An 18070-nucleotide genomic window follows, 5' to 3' on the forward strand; every position below is an offset into this window, starting at 1 on the left:
GACAATACTGACTGAACATTTGATATATCTTTCTAACCTCTGATATCTCTGTGTAACTTCAGACAATACTGACTGAACATTTGATATATCTTTCTAACCTCTGATATCTCTGTGTAACTTCAGACAATACTGACTGAACATTTGATATATCTTTCTAACCTCTGATATCTCTGTGTAACTTCAGACAATACTGACTGAACATTTGATATATCTTTCTAACCTCTGATATCTCTGTGTAACTTCAGACAATACTGACTGAACATTTGATATATCTTTCTAACCTCTGATATCTCTGTGTAACTTCAGACAATACTGACTGAACATTTGATATATCTTTCTAACCTCTGATATCTCTGTGTAACTTCAGACAATACTGACTGAACATTTGATATATCTTTCTAACCTCTGATATCTCTGTGTAACTTCAGACAATACTGACTGAACATTTGATATATCTTTCTAACCTCTGATATCTCTGTGTAACTTCAGACAATACTGACTGAACATTTGATATATCTTTCTAACCTCTGATATCTCTGTGTAACTTCAGACAATACTGACTGAACATTTGATATATCTTTCTAACCTCTGATATCTCTGTGTAACTTCAGACAATACTGACTGAACATTTGATATATCTTTCTAACCTCTGATATCTCTGTGTAACTTCAGACAATACTGACTGAACATTTGATATATCTTTCTAACCTCTGATATCTCTGTGTAACTTCAGACAATACTGACTGAACATTTGATATATCTTTCTAACCTCTGATATCTCTGTGTAACTTCAGACAATACTGACTGAACATTTGATATATCTTTCTAACCTCTGATATCTCTGTGTAACTTCAGACAATACTGACTGAACATTTGATATATCTTTCTAACCTCTGATATCTCTGTGTAACTTCAGACAATACTGACTGAACATTTGATATATCTTTCTAACCTCTGATATCTCTGTGTAACTTCAGACAATACTGACTGAACATTTGATATATCTTTCTAACCTCTGATATCTCTGTGTAACTTCAGACAATACTGACTGAACATTTGATATATCTTTCTAACCTCTGATATCTCTGTGTAACTTCAGACAATACTGACTGAACATTTGATATATCTTTCTAACCTCTGATATCTCTGTGTAACTTCAGACAATACTGACTGAACATTTGATATATCTTTCTAACCTCTGATATCTCTGTGTAACTTCAGACAATACTGACTGAACATTTGATATATCTTTCTAACCTCTGATATCTCTGTGTAACTTCAGACAATACTGACTGAACATTTGATATATCTTTCTAACCTCTGATATCTCTGTGTAACTTCAGACAATACTGACTGAACATTTGATATATCTTTCTAACCTCTGATATCTCTGTGTAACTTCAGACAATACTGACTGAATATTTGATATATCTTTCTAACCTCTGATATCTCTGTGTAACTTCAGACAATACTGACTGAACATTTGATATATCTTTCTAACCTCTGATATCTCTGTGTAACTTCAGACAATACTGACTGAACATTTGATATATCTTTCTAACCTCTGATATCTCTGTGTAACTTCAGACAATACTGACTGAACATTTGATATATCTTTCTAACCTCTGATATCTCTGTGTAACTTCAGACAATACTGACTGAATATTTGATATATCTTTCTAACCTCTGATATCTCTGTGTAACTTCAGACAATACTGACTGAACATTTGATATATCTTTCTAACCTCTGATATCTCTGTGTAACTTCAGACAATACTGACTGAATATTTGATATATCTTTCTAACCTCTGATATCTCTGTGTAACTTCAGACAATACTGACTGAACATTTGATATATCTTTCTAACCTCTGATATCTCTGTGTAACTTCAGACAATACTGACTGAACATTTGATATATCTTTCTAACCTCTGATATCTCTGTGTAACTTCAGACAATACTGACTGAACATTTGATATATCTTTCTAACCTCTGATATCTCTGTGTAACTTCAGACAATACTGACTGAATATTTGATATATCTTTCTAACCTCTGATATCTCTGTGTAACTTCAGACAATACTGACTGAACATTTGATATATCTTTCTAACCTCTGATATCTCTGTGTAACTTCAGACAATACTGACTGAATATTTGATATATCTTTCTAACCTCTGATATCTCTGTGTAACTTCAGACAATACTGACTGAATATTTGATATATCTTTCTAACCTCTGATATCTCTGTGTAACTTCAGACAATACTGACTGAACATTTGATATATCTTTCTAACCTCTGATATCTCTGTGTAACTTCAGACAATACTGACTGAACATTTGATATATCTTTCTAACCTCTGATATCTCTGTGTAACTTCAGACAATACTGACTGAACATTTGATATATCTTTCTAACCTCTGATATCTCTGTGTAACTTCAGACAATACTGACTGAATATTTGATATATCTTTCTAACCTCTGATATCTCTGTGTAACTTCAGACAATACTGACTGAATATTTGATATATCTTTCTAACCTCTGATATCTCTGTGTAACTTCAGACAATACTAACTGAACATTTGATATATCTTTCTAACCTCTGATATCTCTATGTAACTTCAGACAATACTGACAACCTTTGATATATTTTTTTTACCTTTGATATCTCTATGTAGCTTCCTCTCAGAATGTAGGTAGTCCAGTCCTTTGAGGATTTCTCGTAAGATGATGGCAATGTCATTCTCAGAGAAAGGTCCTGCTTTCATCAGATCTAAAGCCGAACCTCCCCCCAAGTACTCCATGATGATCCATAACTTGGAACCCTGGATATAAACAAATCCCTATAAAAACATCCATGTCTATACATGTAATTTGTGCTTCATAACTTTATAGAAGACACTGTGTTACTCTGAATTTTATTAAGGTTTAATCACAAACTTGACTTACCGTTCACGGTAGCTCAGTCGGTAGAGCGCTCGCTCCGTGATCGGGAGGTCGTGAGTTCGAATCTCGGCCGCGACTGACCTAAGTCGATAAAAAATGGGTAGCAACTGTTCCTTCGCCATGCGCTCGGCACTTTGAAGTGAAAGTTGCGGGTCCTTCGGATGAGACCTTAAAAACCGAGGCCCCGTGTCACGGCAGGCGTTGGCACGATAAAGATCCCTCACTGCTCAATGGCCCTGAGTGCCGAGTAAAGGTCAAAAATTTGAAGCCCTTCACCGGTATATGGTGACGTCTCTATATGAGTGAAAAATTCTCGAATGGGACGTTAAACAACATGCAATCAATCAATCAAACTTGACTTAAATTTCGAGTCAATTTAAGTGATCAAAACAAACTTGATCATTTTTAATCTTTAATTAGTATCTGAGTATGACCTGAAACAACAATGATCTTGAAAGTACTTGGTGATGTAAGGACTGTCTGACCTTGTCCTGGTTTGATACTGACCTTGAGGTAGGAATATTTACTGCTGTTGGGAATGACTGACCTTGACCTGGTTTTATACTGACCTTGAGGTAGAAGCCTTGGTACTTGGTGACATAGGGACTGTCTGACCTAGTTTTAAACTGACCTTGAGGTAGGAGCCTTAGTACTTGGTGACTTAGGAACTGTCTGACCTAGTTTTAAACTGACCATGAAGTAGGAACCATAGTACTTTGTGACGCAGGGACTGTCTGACCTAGTTTTATACTGACCTTGAGGTAGGAACCATAGTACTTGGTGACGTAGGGAATTGTCTGACCTTGACCTAGTTTTATACTGACCTTGAGGTAGGAGTCGTAGTATTGGTGATGTAGAGACTGTCTGACCTGTTTTTATACTGACTTTGAGGTATGAGCATTTGTACTTCTTGACGTAGGGACTGTCTGACTTTGACCTAGTTTTATACTGACCTTGAGGTAGAAACCGTAGTACTTGGTGACGTAGGGACTGTTTGACTTTGACCTGGTTTTATATTGACCTTAAGGTAGGAGCCGTTGTACTTGGTGACATAGGGACTGTCTGACCTAGTTTTATACTGACCTTGAGGTAGGAGCAGTAGTACTTGGTGACGTAGGGACTGTCTGACCTTGACCTAGTTTTACACTTACCTTGAGGTAGGAACCGTAGTACTTGGTGACGTAGGGACTGTTTGACTTTGACCTGGTTTTATACTGACCTTAAGGTAGGAGCCGTTGTACTTGGTGACATAGGGACTGTCTGACCTAGTTTTATACTGACCTTGAGGTAGGAGCAGTAGTACTTGGTGACGTAGGGACTGTCTGACCTTGACCTAGTTTTACACTTACCTTGAGGTAGGAACCGTAGTACTTGGTGACATAGGGACTGTTTGACTTTGACCTGGTTTTATACTGACCTTAAGGTAGGAGCCGTTGTACTTGGTGACATAGGGACTGTCTGACCTAGTTTTATACTGACCTTGAGGTAGGAGCAGTAGTACTTGTGACGTAGGGACTGTCTGACCTTGACCTAGTTTTACACTTACCTTGAGGTAGGAACCGTAGTACTTGGTGACGTATGGACTGTCTGACCTAGTTTTACACTTACCTTGAGGTAGGAGCCGTAGTACTTGGTGACTTAGGGACTGTCTGACCTTGACCTGATTTTATACTGACCTTGAGGTAGGAGCCGTAGGACTTGGTGACGTAGGGACTGTCTGACCTTGACCTAGTTTATACTGACCTTGAGGTAGGAGCCGTAGTACTTGGTGACGTAGGGACTGTCACACTGGGACAGAACCATGATCTCCTGCTGAATATCCTCGATTTCATCCTCTGCCTCCTCCAGATCGATGATTTTGATGGCCACAACTTTCTTCGTCTCGTTGTCTAGACCTTTGTAAACTTCCCCAAAAGACCCCTTCCCAATCTTGTCCATCTTGGTGAAGCATATCTCTGGGTCAATCTGCATCCCCCGCCGCTGAAAAATACTCATAACATTAATCAACAATCATGTTAAAGGAAACTGCATTAATAACTGACAAAAGCCAAAAAACCGTGTATCAAGAAAAATAACATCACTGAACATCCATTTAAGAAATGATCAGTGTATTTTATCATGCATACACAATATGGCCTCTTCTTTCCTGTTCATGGATTAATATCTGGTTAAATTGCCAAGTATTAAAAAAGAGGCACATGAAAGACTTAAAATTCAATGAATAAAAACTCTTTTTTTTTTTTAATTATTCCTCATATGCATCTAAGAAGTTCCAGAAGTTCCAGTGTGATTTTACATAATAATATGGAACATGAAGTTCGGGGGGGGGGGGGGGGGGGGGGGGGGGGGGTCTTATATAAGGCCATAACTCTTTGTTTAGTGGCCATATTAGGATAAAACATAATGTACAGAAGACTCTAAGCATGTTAAACATGTTAAAAGCAGAAAAGACAGAATATTTTTCGAAGTATTTTTTGAGGTTTACCCTGGTATACTATAAGCTATATTAAAAGCTAACTAAAAAAAAAAAATAACTGAAAAAAATTTTCATTCAACAAGAGGCCCATGGGCCACATTGCTCTCCTGAGCACAATGTCTAGGAAAAAGCAGAAATCAGTTTTGTTTTGAAAAGATTAAAACATCTATAAGTGATCGCATCCCCCCCCCCCACTTGAATTTACACTGAGGATGCTTCCATATTTCTTTGACTAATCATGGTTTTAGAAGATTTTTTTCTATATGATAGATCTTCTATTGTGGCCTTCCCTACCTCCAGGAACATAATTTGAACACTACCTGAGGATGCTGCTGAATTAATATGACTAATCATAGATTTGCTATTCTTGGAAAGAATATTTTTAATGATTTATCTTAATAAATTTTTATCTTTAGTGTGTATTCCTATGAAAAACTTTGATCACCAATTGTGGCCCCTCCCTACCCATGGGGGTCATGATTTGAACAAACTTGAATGTAAACTTCCCAATGATGCTTCCATATAAATATGTCTAATCATGTCTTTGCTGTTCTTGAGTTGAAGATTTTTCAAGATTTTTCTTATGTATACCTATGTAAAACGTTGATTGCCCATTGTGGCTAGGGCTGTGTATTGAGCAAAATATTTCGATACGATACGATACAATATTTTACAAGAGGCCCAAGGACCTTGAATCGCTCTTCTGATAAACTGTACAACCTATCACTTCTATTTGAAGCCTCTAAGTATCCTTTATATTTAGATAAACCCTTGAAATTCCAGTTCACATTCTGAGAACCCAAGATGATTCTAAGCCAATTAGTACCTGAGAGTTGGTCATGGTGACCTGCTTTTATCACTTGTCATTCTCTGAGGACCCATTAACTAAGTTTAATGATTCTAAGCCAATTAATACCTAAAATTTTTTTTTAAATTATAACCATAAAATTTTATAAGTATGTCAAAGTGACCTACTTTTCAGTTGTTGTACTCCAAGGACCCAAGATGCATTAACTGACAAAGTTTGATGATTCTAAGCCAATTAGTACCTGAAATATTTAATTAAAGCCATAAATTTTCAAAAGTAGGTCACAGTGACCTACTTTTCAGTTGTTGCACTCTGAAGACCCAAGATACATCGACTGACAAAGTTTGATGATTCTAAGCCAATTAGTACCCAAAATATTTGACTGAAGTCATAAATTTTCAACAGTAGGTCACGGTGACCTACTTTTCAGTCAACCTACTCCGAGGACCCAAGATGCATCAACTGACAAATTTTGATGATTCTAAGCCAAATAGTACCCGTAAAAAATATTAAATACAGCCATAAAATTTCAAAACTAGGTCACCGTGACCTACTTTTCAGTTGTCGTACTCCAAGGACCCAAGATGCATCAACTGACAAAGTTTGATGATTCTAAGCCAATAAGTACCTGAAATATTTAATTAAAGCCATAAATTTTCAAAAGTAGGTCACTGTGACCTACTTTACAGTTGTCATACTCAGAGAACCCAAGATGCATCAAATGACAAAGTTTGATGATTCTAAGCCAATAAGTACCTGAAATATTTAATTAAAGCCATAAATTTTCAAAAGTAGGTCACGGTGACCTACTTTTCAGTCGACCTACTCCGAACACCCAAGATGCATCAACTGACAAAGTTTGATGATTCTAAGTCAATTAGTACCTGAAATATTTAATTATAGTCATATAAATTGAAAAGTAGGTCACGGTGACCTACTTTTCAGTTGATGTTTTTTGAGGACCCAAGATGCATCAACTTACAAAGTTTTATGATCATAGGCCTCAAAATGTCCAAATTATGCCTCTAAAATGCTTTGAAATCGAATGCCTGCAAAGTTCAAAAAGTAGGTCACTGTGACCTACTTTTTAATAAATACGTTTTATGGCCCCAAGATGCATCATCTTACAAGTTTTAATGATTCTAAACCTTTTGGTATTGGAATTAATGGCCTTAATTGTTTTGATAAAGATTAGCCATAAAATTCAAAAAGTAGGTCAAGGTGACCTATTTTTTAGTTGACGTACTTCAAGGACCCAAGATACATCAACTGACAAGGTTTGATGATCATAGGCCTTAAATTGTTCAAAATATGCCTCTAAATCATTTTGAAAAAGAATGGCCCCAAAATTTAAAAAGTAGGTCACCGTGACCTACTTTTGAGTCAACATGATATGAGGTCCTTAGATGCATCAACTGACAAGATTTGATGATCCTAGTCCTTATAGTAAGCAAAATATCAACATTTTAATAAAATGTAATTTTTGGTCAACTTTGAAGTGACCTTGAGACAACGCCCTTTGCCCCAGGGTAAATCCCCATGCAAATTTTAATCTACAACATATCCTCATCCTTTTGTGTACGTTTGGTGATAATCTGCCCAGTGGTTCTTGAGAAGAAGTTTTTTTTAGCAACCAGTACTTTTGTTTCTATTTTCCTAATTATCTCCCCTTGTTAAAGGGTCACAACCCTAGTTTTAGAATAAAAGGGAGCCCTTGGGCCAAGGATACCCTGTGACAAATTTGACAATAATTGGCCAAGGGGTTCTTGAGTTATGGCCCATATTCTAAAAAGTTTACGCACACCGCACGCCGCACACCGCACAAATGGCCATATTAGCATTAGCTCTTTGAGCCTTTGGCTCAGAAGAGCTAATAAAGCGATATGCGATATATTGGATTCTTTAACAAGTCTATCAAAAAAGTCTTGTATATCATTTAATCCATAGATTTGATAAAAACTGGGTGTTTTATTACCGAATTGGAAGTTCATGTCTCACTTCTTTACAAAGTACACTTCAAATTCAAACTTTTAATGATTGTAAAACTAACATGTTAAAATATAGTTGTCTATGTATTTTGTAAAAGTTAGGCCAAAAAAAATAATAGTCTTGTTTCCTGCTACCGGCCTGAAAAAAATAGGGTAGGTAGGTAGGAAAATTATTTTATTTTATATTTTTATTTTATTTTTTTCCGACAGCATTTTTTTGGATATGAACTAATACAAGATCAAATTAAACATGTCACAGGTCAACGTTGTCTTTTAAAATTAAATTTGATCTCTTTTTATGCACAACTCAAGTGGTATTTTATGAAAGTCCATATTTAAAACAAGAATTTCATGAAATGCTTTTTTTGTGTTAACACGGAAACCGATTACGGTGACAGAACAATGAAATTCCAGAAATTCCCGATTTTTTTTCTTCCAAAACTTAAAAAAAACTTTAGGGTCGGGGGCTAAAAAATAGGGTAGGTCGGGTAGCAGGAAACAAGACTATTATTTTTTTTGGCCTTATTTAGGATGTGCTATCTCCTTAATGTTTATTTCACTATTGATCATTTTGAATTCAAAACAGTTAAAAATAACCTTTGGTGACTGAAATTCCAAACTTTTTAACAGAATTATAAGAAAAACTGCCTGCCCGATACGTATTGGAAGTTATTTTTCGATACGATACATTCCTGAATATTCGATACGTATTGATTAATCAATATATTGACACAGCCCTAATTGTGGCCACTCCCTACTCCCACGGGTCACGATTTGAACAAACTTGAATTTACACCACCTGACGATGCTTCCATATTAGGGATGTGCGACTTTATTGGTATACCAGTATATCATGATTTTTTATTGCGTGATACATTTCGTGATTCGAAGACTGAAATACCAGTATTTAGTTTGTAATTTTTAATTTCAGGATTAATTAATTTTTTTTGTTCAAACTCTTGAAGCATATGTGAAGTACAGTTATAGGAATCATGAAAAATGTTGTAAAACGTACAGTAAAACAACAGGATCCTAGCATCCAAACATGCTTAATTAATATATAAAAAAAAATTTCAAAAGTGAAGTTATATTTTTACACTATATTTGTTAGAAACATTATGAAAATTCAATTAAAATAATAGAAAAATTATTTGTAAAAATATCTGTGTCATATGATATTATCATGATATTTTTTAGAAAGATTGTGATATATCGCGATACAATTTTTTTGGCAATACCCATCCCTATTCCATATAAATATCACCAATCATGGCTTTACTGTTCTTGAGAAAAAGATTTTTAAAGATTTTTCCTATATTTTCCATGTAAAACTTTGATCACCCATTGTGGACCCAATCTACCCCAAGGGGTCATGATTTGAACAAATTTGAATCTATATTCTGTCAGGAAGCTTCCAGATTAGTTTCATCTTTTCTGGCCCACTGGTTCTTGATCATCATCAGATTTTCAAATGACCCCATCCAATTTTCCCTTGGGAGAGGGTGTGGCCCTGCATGTGAATAAACTTGAATCCCCTTTACCCAAGGATACTCTGTGCCAAGTTTGGTTGAAATTGGTCCAGTGGTCTTGGAGAAGATGAAATTGTGAAAAGTATACAACAACAATGATGGCAGACAACGGGCAAATTTTGATTAGAATGCTCACTTGAGCCTTTGGCTCAGGTGAGCTACAAATATTTCATTCAGATTCACCCTGATATGAAATTTTTGTACGATGTATGATAATAAGTGTACTCTTTTTTTCCCCCTTTCCACCAGGAAGGAAGTAGATGAATCGTTCAGACAGAAGTTATGTTATCCTCTGTAACCCTCTCGCTATGACGACAATTATTGAGCATGCCGAGACCCAACATAAGACTGTGGTTAATATCATTCAAACTTTGTCACGATTTCAAACTATCCTGCTAAGATTATTTTTCTAAGAACCAAACTACAGTAACAGCGTTGTGATTAATTCTTTTTTATCAATAACACAGCCCTGTGCTTGATGGGTAGCAGATTTTTTTTTATTTATTGAATGCATGCTTGCCAACAAAGCAACAGTCAACAGCTGGGGATTTTACAAGTAAATTTTATTAAGGCATTGTCCAAACATTTGATTATACTTCCCCGAGTTACAAATTTAAATTGGTCATAAATTTTAGATGCACTGTTGCCCTAGTAACTTTTAAAAACAACTCAGAATTTTATTTTCTGAATTTTAATCCTGCTACTGAACTGAAATATAAGCTAATTCATTTCCATTATGCCTCCTTCAGTCTCCTTGGAGTCTATATATTGCACACAAGCATCAATGTCAAATCGGAAAAAACTTTCAGGAAATATTTCAGCATTGGTGGCAATGCATGCAGTGATTGCTTTCTCAATTTTTTTTTTATTTTGATGGAAGTCAAATTCAAGAATTAACTGTATATATAGAGGATATTCAATGTTTTGTTGTTGGATATGGAATTTATTTCACGAGTGGGACAGGATTTTTTGATATTTTCACGAGTGCGAAGCACGAGTGAAAATATCAAAAAATCCTGTCTCACGAGTGAAATAAATTTCATATCCAACAACAAAACATTGAATTTTCTGTTTATTACATTTTCTTTGATTTTTCTTTGCCTCTGTCTTTTCTTAACACAGTGTTGTAGGCTGTGACGTCATAGTTGAGCGGCTGAGACGTCATAGCTTAGGAATTGTGAGATTGAAAACATTGTAAAATTGTTTTTAGCAATACATTTGAGAGAAAATTTACAGTTTTAGTCTCTATTAAGATGGTTTAGTTACTATTTCTATCTTATGACAGACCAGAAATCATTTCTACTTTCTTTGATATCCTTTCACACAGTGAGAGAATATCACTTTGGTATCCTTTCACACTGTGAGAGAATATCACTTTTATTCAATGAATAAATCACAGTATTTCACTGTTGAAAATGTAATAAATAATATTAACAAATAGATAGGCAGTCATGGAAGACTATGTGGGCTAACAATGAATCACTTACGTATTTAGATTAGAATACCAGGGTTTACTGTATTTCTTACAACTGCAGCAGATGCCCACTTGGTTTAGTGGGTTAAGCTCAAAAATTAAAGTTTTGAGGTTCAAACCATACAAATATAATAAAACAGTGTACACGTTTATTCCTGAGAACGTTACAAAGACGAATTCACGAGCTGCTTTAAAGTTACAGCCATGACCACGATTTCTTCTACACCATGGATAGCCTTCTCCAGTTTACCTCTCTGACTTTACCACAGTTACCTGTGATGTTAAATTTGACATTATACTAGTATGATTCAGTAATATGACTTCAATCCTATATTTATAATGCAGTACATGTACCTGAGTTCACTTCCTCGTTGTTAAAATGACTCCAATATTAGTCAGTGATTTACAATGTCACTGGGACAATCTACATGCTCTAGGTTTCCTAACTTTAAAATTTATTATCAGTTTACAATGCTGTTTCGATATCTGATATCAAAGAAGATAGATTTAGCATATCATATCTAGAATAACTTCCCACTAAAGAAATATGAGTGCCATGGTATATGTCAAATAACTGTATTTGTGAGATAATCATACAGCTATATTGCTAGATACTTGTGCAAATTATGTTTTATACCCCCACCATTTCTCTAGCTTGGGGAAGGGGATTTATTTAGGACCAAATTCATTACGTTCAAATGCATTAGAAAAATAGGAGGCTTATTGCATACAATCTGGATCTTTACAGAATATATATTAAGTATAAACAAATGTTTAGTGTACATAAAACCTTGACTTAAAACAATCTTGCAAAGTTCACAAGAGAATGACGTTACAGAAGTGTGTAAGAATTGAATTTATAGCTTCATTATTGTGACAAAATCTTACAATGAGATACTGTAAATATGGTAAAGGTACCTTCTTCCACAGGGGGTCATAATTAGGTCGAATCAACGTCCACAAGTGGAAAGTTCAATCCACGAGTATAAAATTAAGTGGATTTCGTGGATTGACATTGTAATAACATCTTAAATAAAACATAACTACGCTGAGACAAATTTCTGCGATAAATCTGACCATGTACATTGCATAAATTAATCCCACGTGGGAAAAGGGTACATCTACAATTATATTGCCAAAATATCAGAAGAAAAACTTTAGTTTCAAGACATGATTGTAAATCGCTATTTCATTCAACATTGTTCAAGCTCCCTTCCCATCCTATTTATCTCTTAAATAAATTTGTAAAATAAAACCCCACCTCCAACTTGGGCTATCACGAGTACCCGAAATAACCGAGAACCATGGTCCAAGTTGTTCAGTTCGGTTCCGGTTCCATTTTTCCAGATTTCGGTTCGGGTCTGGTTTATATATTAGAGTCTGTTCAATACAAAAAATGGCGTCGAAATCAAAGGAATGATGACTATAACAGTGATAAATAAACATCACAACTGAAATCTACTTCATTCCATGACAAAACACTTGTCATGGAAGTATTAGATAATTATCAAAACGAGCAGGAATGGTCAGGTTGTGGCTAATAGTAGGCCAAGTCACTGATGTCTAGACGTTCGCATGGTTAAGACTTGTTTTCAATGTAAATTTAATGTAACAAATAAAGATTTTTCAAGTTAAATTCATAAAATTAAGGTTTAAAATAGATATAAATAACCGACCCGAAAAACCCGAAACCGAACCGAAAATTTACAGAACCGACCCGACCCAAAAAATTTTGGAACTGTGACAGCCCTACCTCCAACCCCAATTCACGTCCACCCATGGGTTATCAGATGAATTGGTACAAATATTAAATTTAAAGATGAAGTAATTCATGTTATCATAAAAGTACTTCAAAAAAATATTGATAATCTTGAAACATGACAGACAAGATACACATGACACAGATAACAGTATTGACAATAGAAAACGGAGGGTGACAAAAAGGACTTGGTCAATATCCTCAAACAAGATTAACAGAGGGTTCAAATAAATCATCATATTTGTTCAGATCTGACAATAAATCTGATACAATACACAACATAGCATTAACCAGGGAGGAACAACACATGAAAATGAGACCAATGGTTTGTGGAAACTCTGAGTACAGACCGAATCATCAAATAAAAATGTTTTAAATGACATAATGAATAATTTTAATTAAAGCAGGGACCTAATTAAGCATTGAATTACTATATTTTTGAAAGATGTAGACTGTAGTCTCGTAACTGCAACGTGTGTGCAATCAAATTGAGAAATGGGTGTTAGCGAATTATGAAAATTTGCTTGCACACACCGTTGCAGTTCTGAGCCTACACCTTTCAAAAAATAAAAATTCAATGCTTATAAATATTTACATTTTTTAGCTCTCTGCCTTGTCTGCAAATGTGATTTTTATGCATGTATATAAATAATGTGTATGTATATGTATGGAGGTCAGGACATCAAAAAAATCGTACCTTCTCTGTACATATGCCCTTTTTGTCAGAGAGCTAGGGTACAGATTATGGTGTGTTGGATGTATTACATATATTATGCAGATGGAACTTTTTGACTTTTAAATGGTAACATAAACGCAGAAAAATATGTATGCAAAAAAATATGTTACAAATAAAGAAATCTCTTTATGGCTGGGCATTTTGTAACATTTTAGCCAAAAAAATTGAACAGTTTTTCAAGATGGCAATCTCCACATACATGGAGGTTATCAAAATTACTTGGGATTACAAATTGGAAAAAGGTATAATTGTGTTTACCTTGACATTAAATTGATTAATGTCATTAAAAAAATGTGACTTTAAATTAAACAAACTCTACACAACAGACAATAAAAAAATTTGGACTTGAAGAGCTCTTCAGCATTATTTCAGACATCTCAACTTCATTTCAACTCAGAACTACTCAAAAACTGTTTATGATTCCAAACCATTCCTTTTATCTATAGCTGTCATTAAGTGTAAGAAGCATAGCACCAATTAAGTTTAAAATAAAATTGATATGATACTTATTGTTTGTTCACATGAAGTCCATCACCGTTTTCAACCACCATTTCGAAAAAAAAAAAAAAAATATAAAAGCACACTTATATCATAGCGCTGTTCATTGAATGCAAAAACTTTTGGAAAGCAACTTTTTCTATTTACACAGGATCTATGGTTGAGATATTGATCCGTAAGAAGATTTGAATCTTCCTTGGGATCAATGAACTAAACAGTAGGGATACAGAAAAATACTTGTTTACCACAAGTTGTTGCGATGAGGATTTAGGCCTACAATATTTCAAACTCTATATTTTTTTTATTCATATTTTGCACTAAAACTTTTTTGTACATTTTGTAAATTTTTTGTACTTTCTGTAAATTATATTTCATCTGGTATATTATAACCATTACATATAATTCTGTATCCCATTTGGGCAAGTGGTCCCATCTTGTTATCGACAGACAGCAATATTTACCATCTAGGCCTATAGGTAGCATGTACCCCAAAAACTAACACCACAGCCAAGTAACTGATGCAAACATCAAAACATTGGAAACTTTTTTGAAATTCTGCAATTTCATGCCATTACATCTACGTAGTGTGTGTACAACATCAATGAAACAAGTATCCAGAAGAAAGGAGAAAGTTACATGTCATTCTGACTGGTGACAACACGGATATTTCCGAGGTATTCCAAAGATTTAGTTCAAAGAACGGACACCTGTTCCGAATGACAATGATTAGTCGATTGATATGAGAACTGACGTTGGAATTTGAAAGTGATTATGTAAATATCACAATCAAAAACTTAAATAGCTAGGGATGGCGTGGGCAGGGGGTCAGATCCGCGCACCTTGCATTCTTACCTGTGGTTGAGCCATGGTGTTTGACACTTGAGAAGATCACGACAAGTGTCGCCCCAAAAGTTACAAACTTTTTCCGTCACTTTTCTTTACTTGCTGTCTATTTCGTTTGAGTTTAACATTCCAGTGTCTTATGATAAATTTTATGCAAGAGTTCCCTGGTTTTTAAGTTCCAGTACATTGCTAGCAATGTGTTTCTCTCAACTACTTTTCAGGTCGAGTTCACCAAAATACTCCGCCATCTTGTTTCAAGGGTGTGTCCGGTTTTCTCAATAATGTTGGGCACAAAATATAGTACAAAGTAATAATTGAAGGACAATTTGAAGATGTAATATTAAGCCTTTAAATGAAATCTATAAAGATTGCAAGAAATCTTCGTTATTATTCACAATTGACACAAAATGTTTATGATAAATATTTCCCATTTTTTTCTTCTCGTATTGCGTAGGAATATCTGGTATTTAACCTTTGACCCTCAGGTAAAAAAATCTCGTACTACATGAATTGTACGGAGACCCCCGGGTGTAAATTACACAGATTAAGGTAATATGTATGGTGTCTCGAACGTGACAACATTCTACCGATAGCAAAACGGCTCAGTTAGTCTGTGAAAGCCTGAAATTTTTAAAGACTCTATAAAATAAAATAAAAATTACCGAATTGAGCTAGACCTAAATTATTTGCAAAGGTACATTTGTAAAAACCAACCAAAATCTGAGAGTATTGCATTAGCAATACTAGTCCCCTACCAGCAAGTTTAATCTGGTTCCCGTTGAAAAATTGAAAATGCCATAATTCTGTCAAAAATTATCGAATCGGAACAAAATGCAAACTTGATCTATAAGTCATCAAGGTAAACTCATATATCAATCAGAAGTCTCTGATGAGACTGTAGCTCTACTGGTCTTTACGTAAAACAATTAAAGGAAAACTTTGCAACATGCAACAATAGATAGAATTAATAATATCTTAATGTAGTCTACTTTTGTGTCAAGTTATATTGAAATCAAACGAAAACTGTAGGAGGACGAGCGTTTTGACAGTATTTCACAGAAATTTCTATTTTTAGTAATCATGACAACACTTCACTGAAATCAAAAACCGAAATATTATTTATCGTAGTGTATTCTAATTGTGTGCCAAATTAGATTGAAATCAGACCAAAACTGTAGGAGGAGTAGCGTTTTAAATGAATTTCACAGAAATTTCTATATTTAATAACCATGGCAACACCGTGCATCGAAACCAAAAACCGATGCATTAAATTATGTAACTTAGCATAGTCTTCTTGTATGCCAAATTATATTAAAAGCAGACTAAAACTGTAGGAGGAGTAGCGTTTTAAAGTAATTTCACAATAATTTATATTTTTAGTAACCGTGGCAACACCGTTCATCTAAATCAAAAACCGATGCACTATATTATGTATCTTAGTAAAGTCTACTTGTGTGTCAAGTTATGTTAAAATCAGACCAAAACTGTAGGAGTAGCGCTTTAAAGGAATTTCACACAAAGATTTAGATTCTAGACTCTAGATTTTCATTCGTCGATCTCTTTAGTATTTTTTTATGACGTAACATATACATTTTTGTATCAATCGAATCTAGTAGACATTGACAGTTTTTAATGATACTTGCAAACTGTACATGTACTACATGTATGCATCGGCAAATTTCTAATCCAGTCTCAGTTCTAAGTTTTCGTATACGATGCCCAGCTGCTTTATTTTTCGGGAATTAATTTGCATTTTTTTACACCTCATACATGTATGACATTTAAAATATGAACGTATATTCAGCCCCCTCCCCTTCAAAGTACCAAAACATGAAAATGGTATATAATACCCTATACCCAGGATTGATTGATTCGTTGTTTAACGTCCCATTCAAGAATTTTTAACTCATATTGAAGGGCTTAAAATTAAGAACTATACTCTGAACTAATGCCATTGATCGAGTCACTCTCTACCATGCATTGGCGCATGTGTATGAGAGAGGAACGAACGACAACTCTGCAAGGGAGATAGCCATTGAACAGTGAGGGTTTTTATCGTGCCAACGCCTACCGTGACACATGGCCTCGGTTTTTAAGGTCTCATCCAAGAGACCCGTGACTTTCACTTCTAATGTCGGGCGCTTGGCAAAGGATCAGTCACTACCCACGTATAGGCGCAGCAAACGAGAATCGAACCCAGGCCCTCCGGTCATGAAGTAAACACCCTATTTCCAGGAAATAAAAATAAAATGATAATTATTGGTAATATTTAATGCAGAGCACTTTATTTTAAAATTTAAATTTAAAAACTTTCAGTTTTGAATTTAATATATTAGGACACACCCCGCATCAAAGCATGAATTGCCGTGCAACAAAAATTACAGTGCTTCTTAGTTTCCGGAAGATATCTAGAGAGAAAAAATCCTTTAGCTTTAGCAATGAAATTTAAATAATAACTCCACACTTAAAAACGACCACTATTGATTTTGAGATTAAAAGGCCAAAGGTCTAGATCAGAAATTTATAAACATGTACATGTACATGTACATGCATTACAAAAATTTGTTTTTAGGTGATATCCCTTTGAGCGTTTGCAATGAATATTAAGGTGATGAATCTCTCTATAACTGAAGAAGGACTCGACTCATATTGGTTTCAAGACCAAAAGGTGATATGTCAGTAGGTGCTTGAGGATAGGACCCCCCCCCCCTCCAAGTGGCAACCCCCACCCCCATATAGACCCCGGGGTCGTTTTGACTTTTTCCCTCATAAATTATCTTTTAATGTCATATTTGTGATATAATCCATACCATCGATTCGAAAAATCACCTAAAACAAACATTTTATAAAAATTTCTACCCACTCGATCTACATAATTATATAGAGTGGCCAGAATTTTTTATGAAATGTTTTTAGGTAATTTTTCGAATTGATGGTGTGGATCACCACAAATATCATAAATTTGACAATGAAAAATAATTTATGGAAAAAAAAGTCGAAACGACCCGGGGTTT

General features: G+C 34.9%; 1 protein-coding gene across 8 annotated transcripts in view; it reads right to left on the reverse strand.

Moving 5' to 3' along the window:
• Positions 1–15326, reverse strand: part of LOC133174810 (serine/threonine-protein kinase 25-like) — a 35597-nt gene extending 20271 nt beyond the window's left edge. For 7 of the 8 annotated variants that reach the window (XM_061309914.1, XM_061309909.1, XM_061309915.1 and 4 more), the window contains exons 1-3: positions 15066–15326; positions 4689–4925; positions 2659–2824 (exon numbers count right to left, since the gene is read on the reverse strand). In XM_061309914.1, the coding sequence (XP_061165898.1) occupies positions 2659–2824; positions 4689–4925; positions 15066–15080 (418 nt within the window). In that variant the 5' untranslated portion in view covers positions 15081–15326. Of the gene's footprint in view, positions 1–2658; positions 2825–4553; positions 4606–4688; positions 4926–15065 lie in introns of those variants that run through there. The other variant, XM_061309912.1, reaches the window with a different exon arrangement.
• Between the last annotated feature and the right edge of the window lie 2744 nt (positions 15327–18070).

Source organism: Saccostrea echinata, unplaced genomic scaffold (genome assembly GCF_033153115.1).
Source record: "Saccostrea echinata isolate AGI-Se365-2 ecotype Australia unplaced genomic scaffold, CSIRO_AGI_Sech_v1 ptg000059l, whole genome shotgun sequence".
Classification (NCBI taxonomy): Eukaryota; Metazoa; Mollusca; class Bivalvia; order Ostreida; family Ostreidae; genus Saccostrea; species Saccostrea echinata.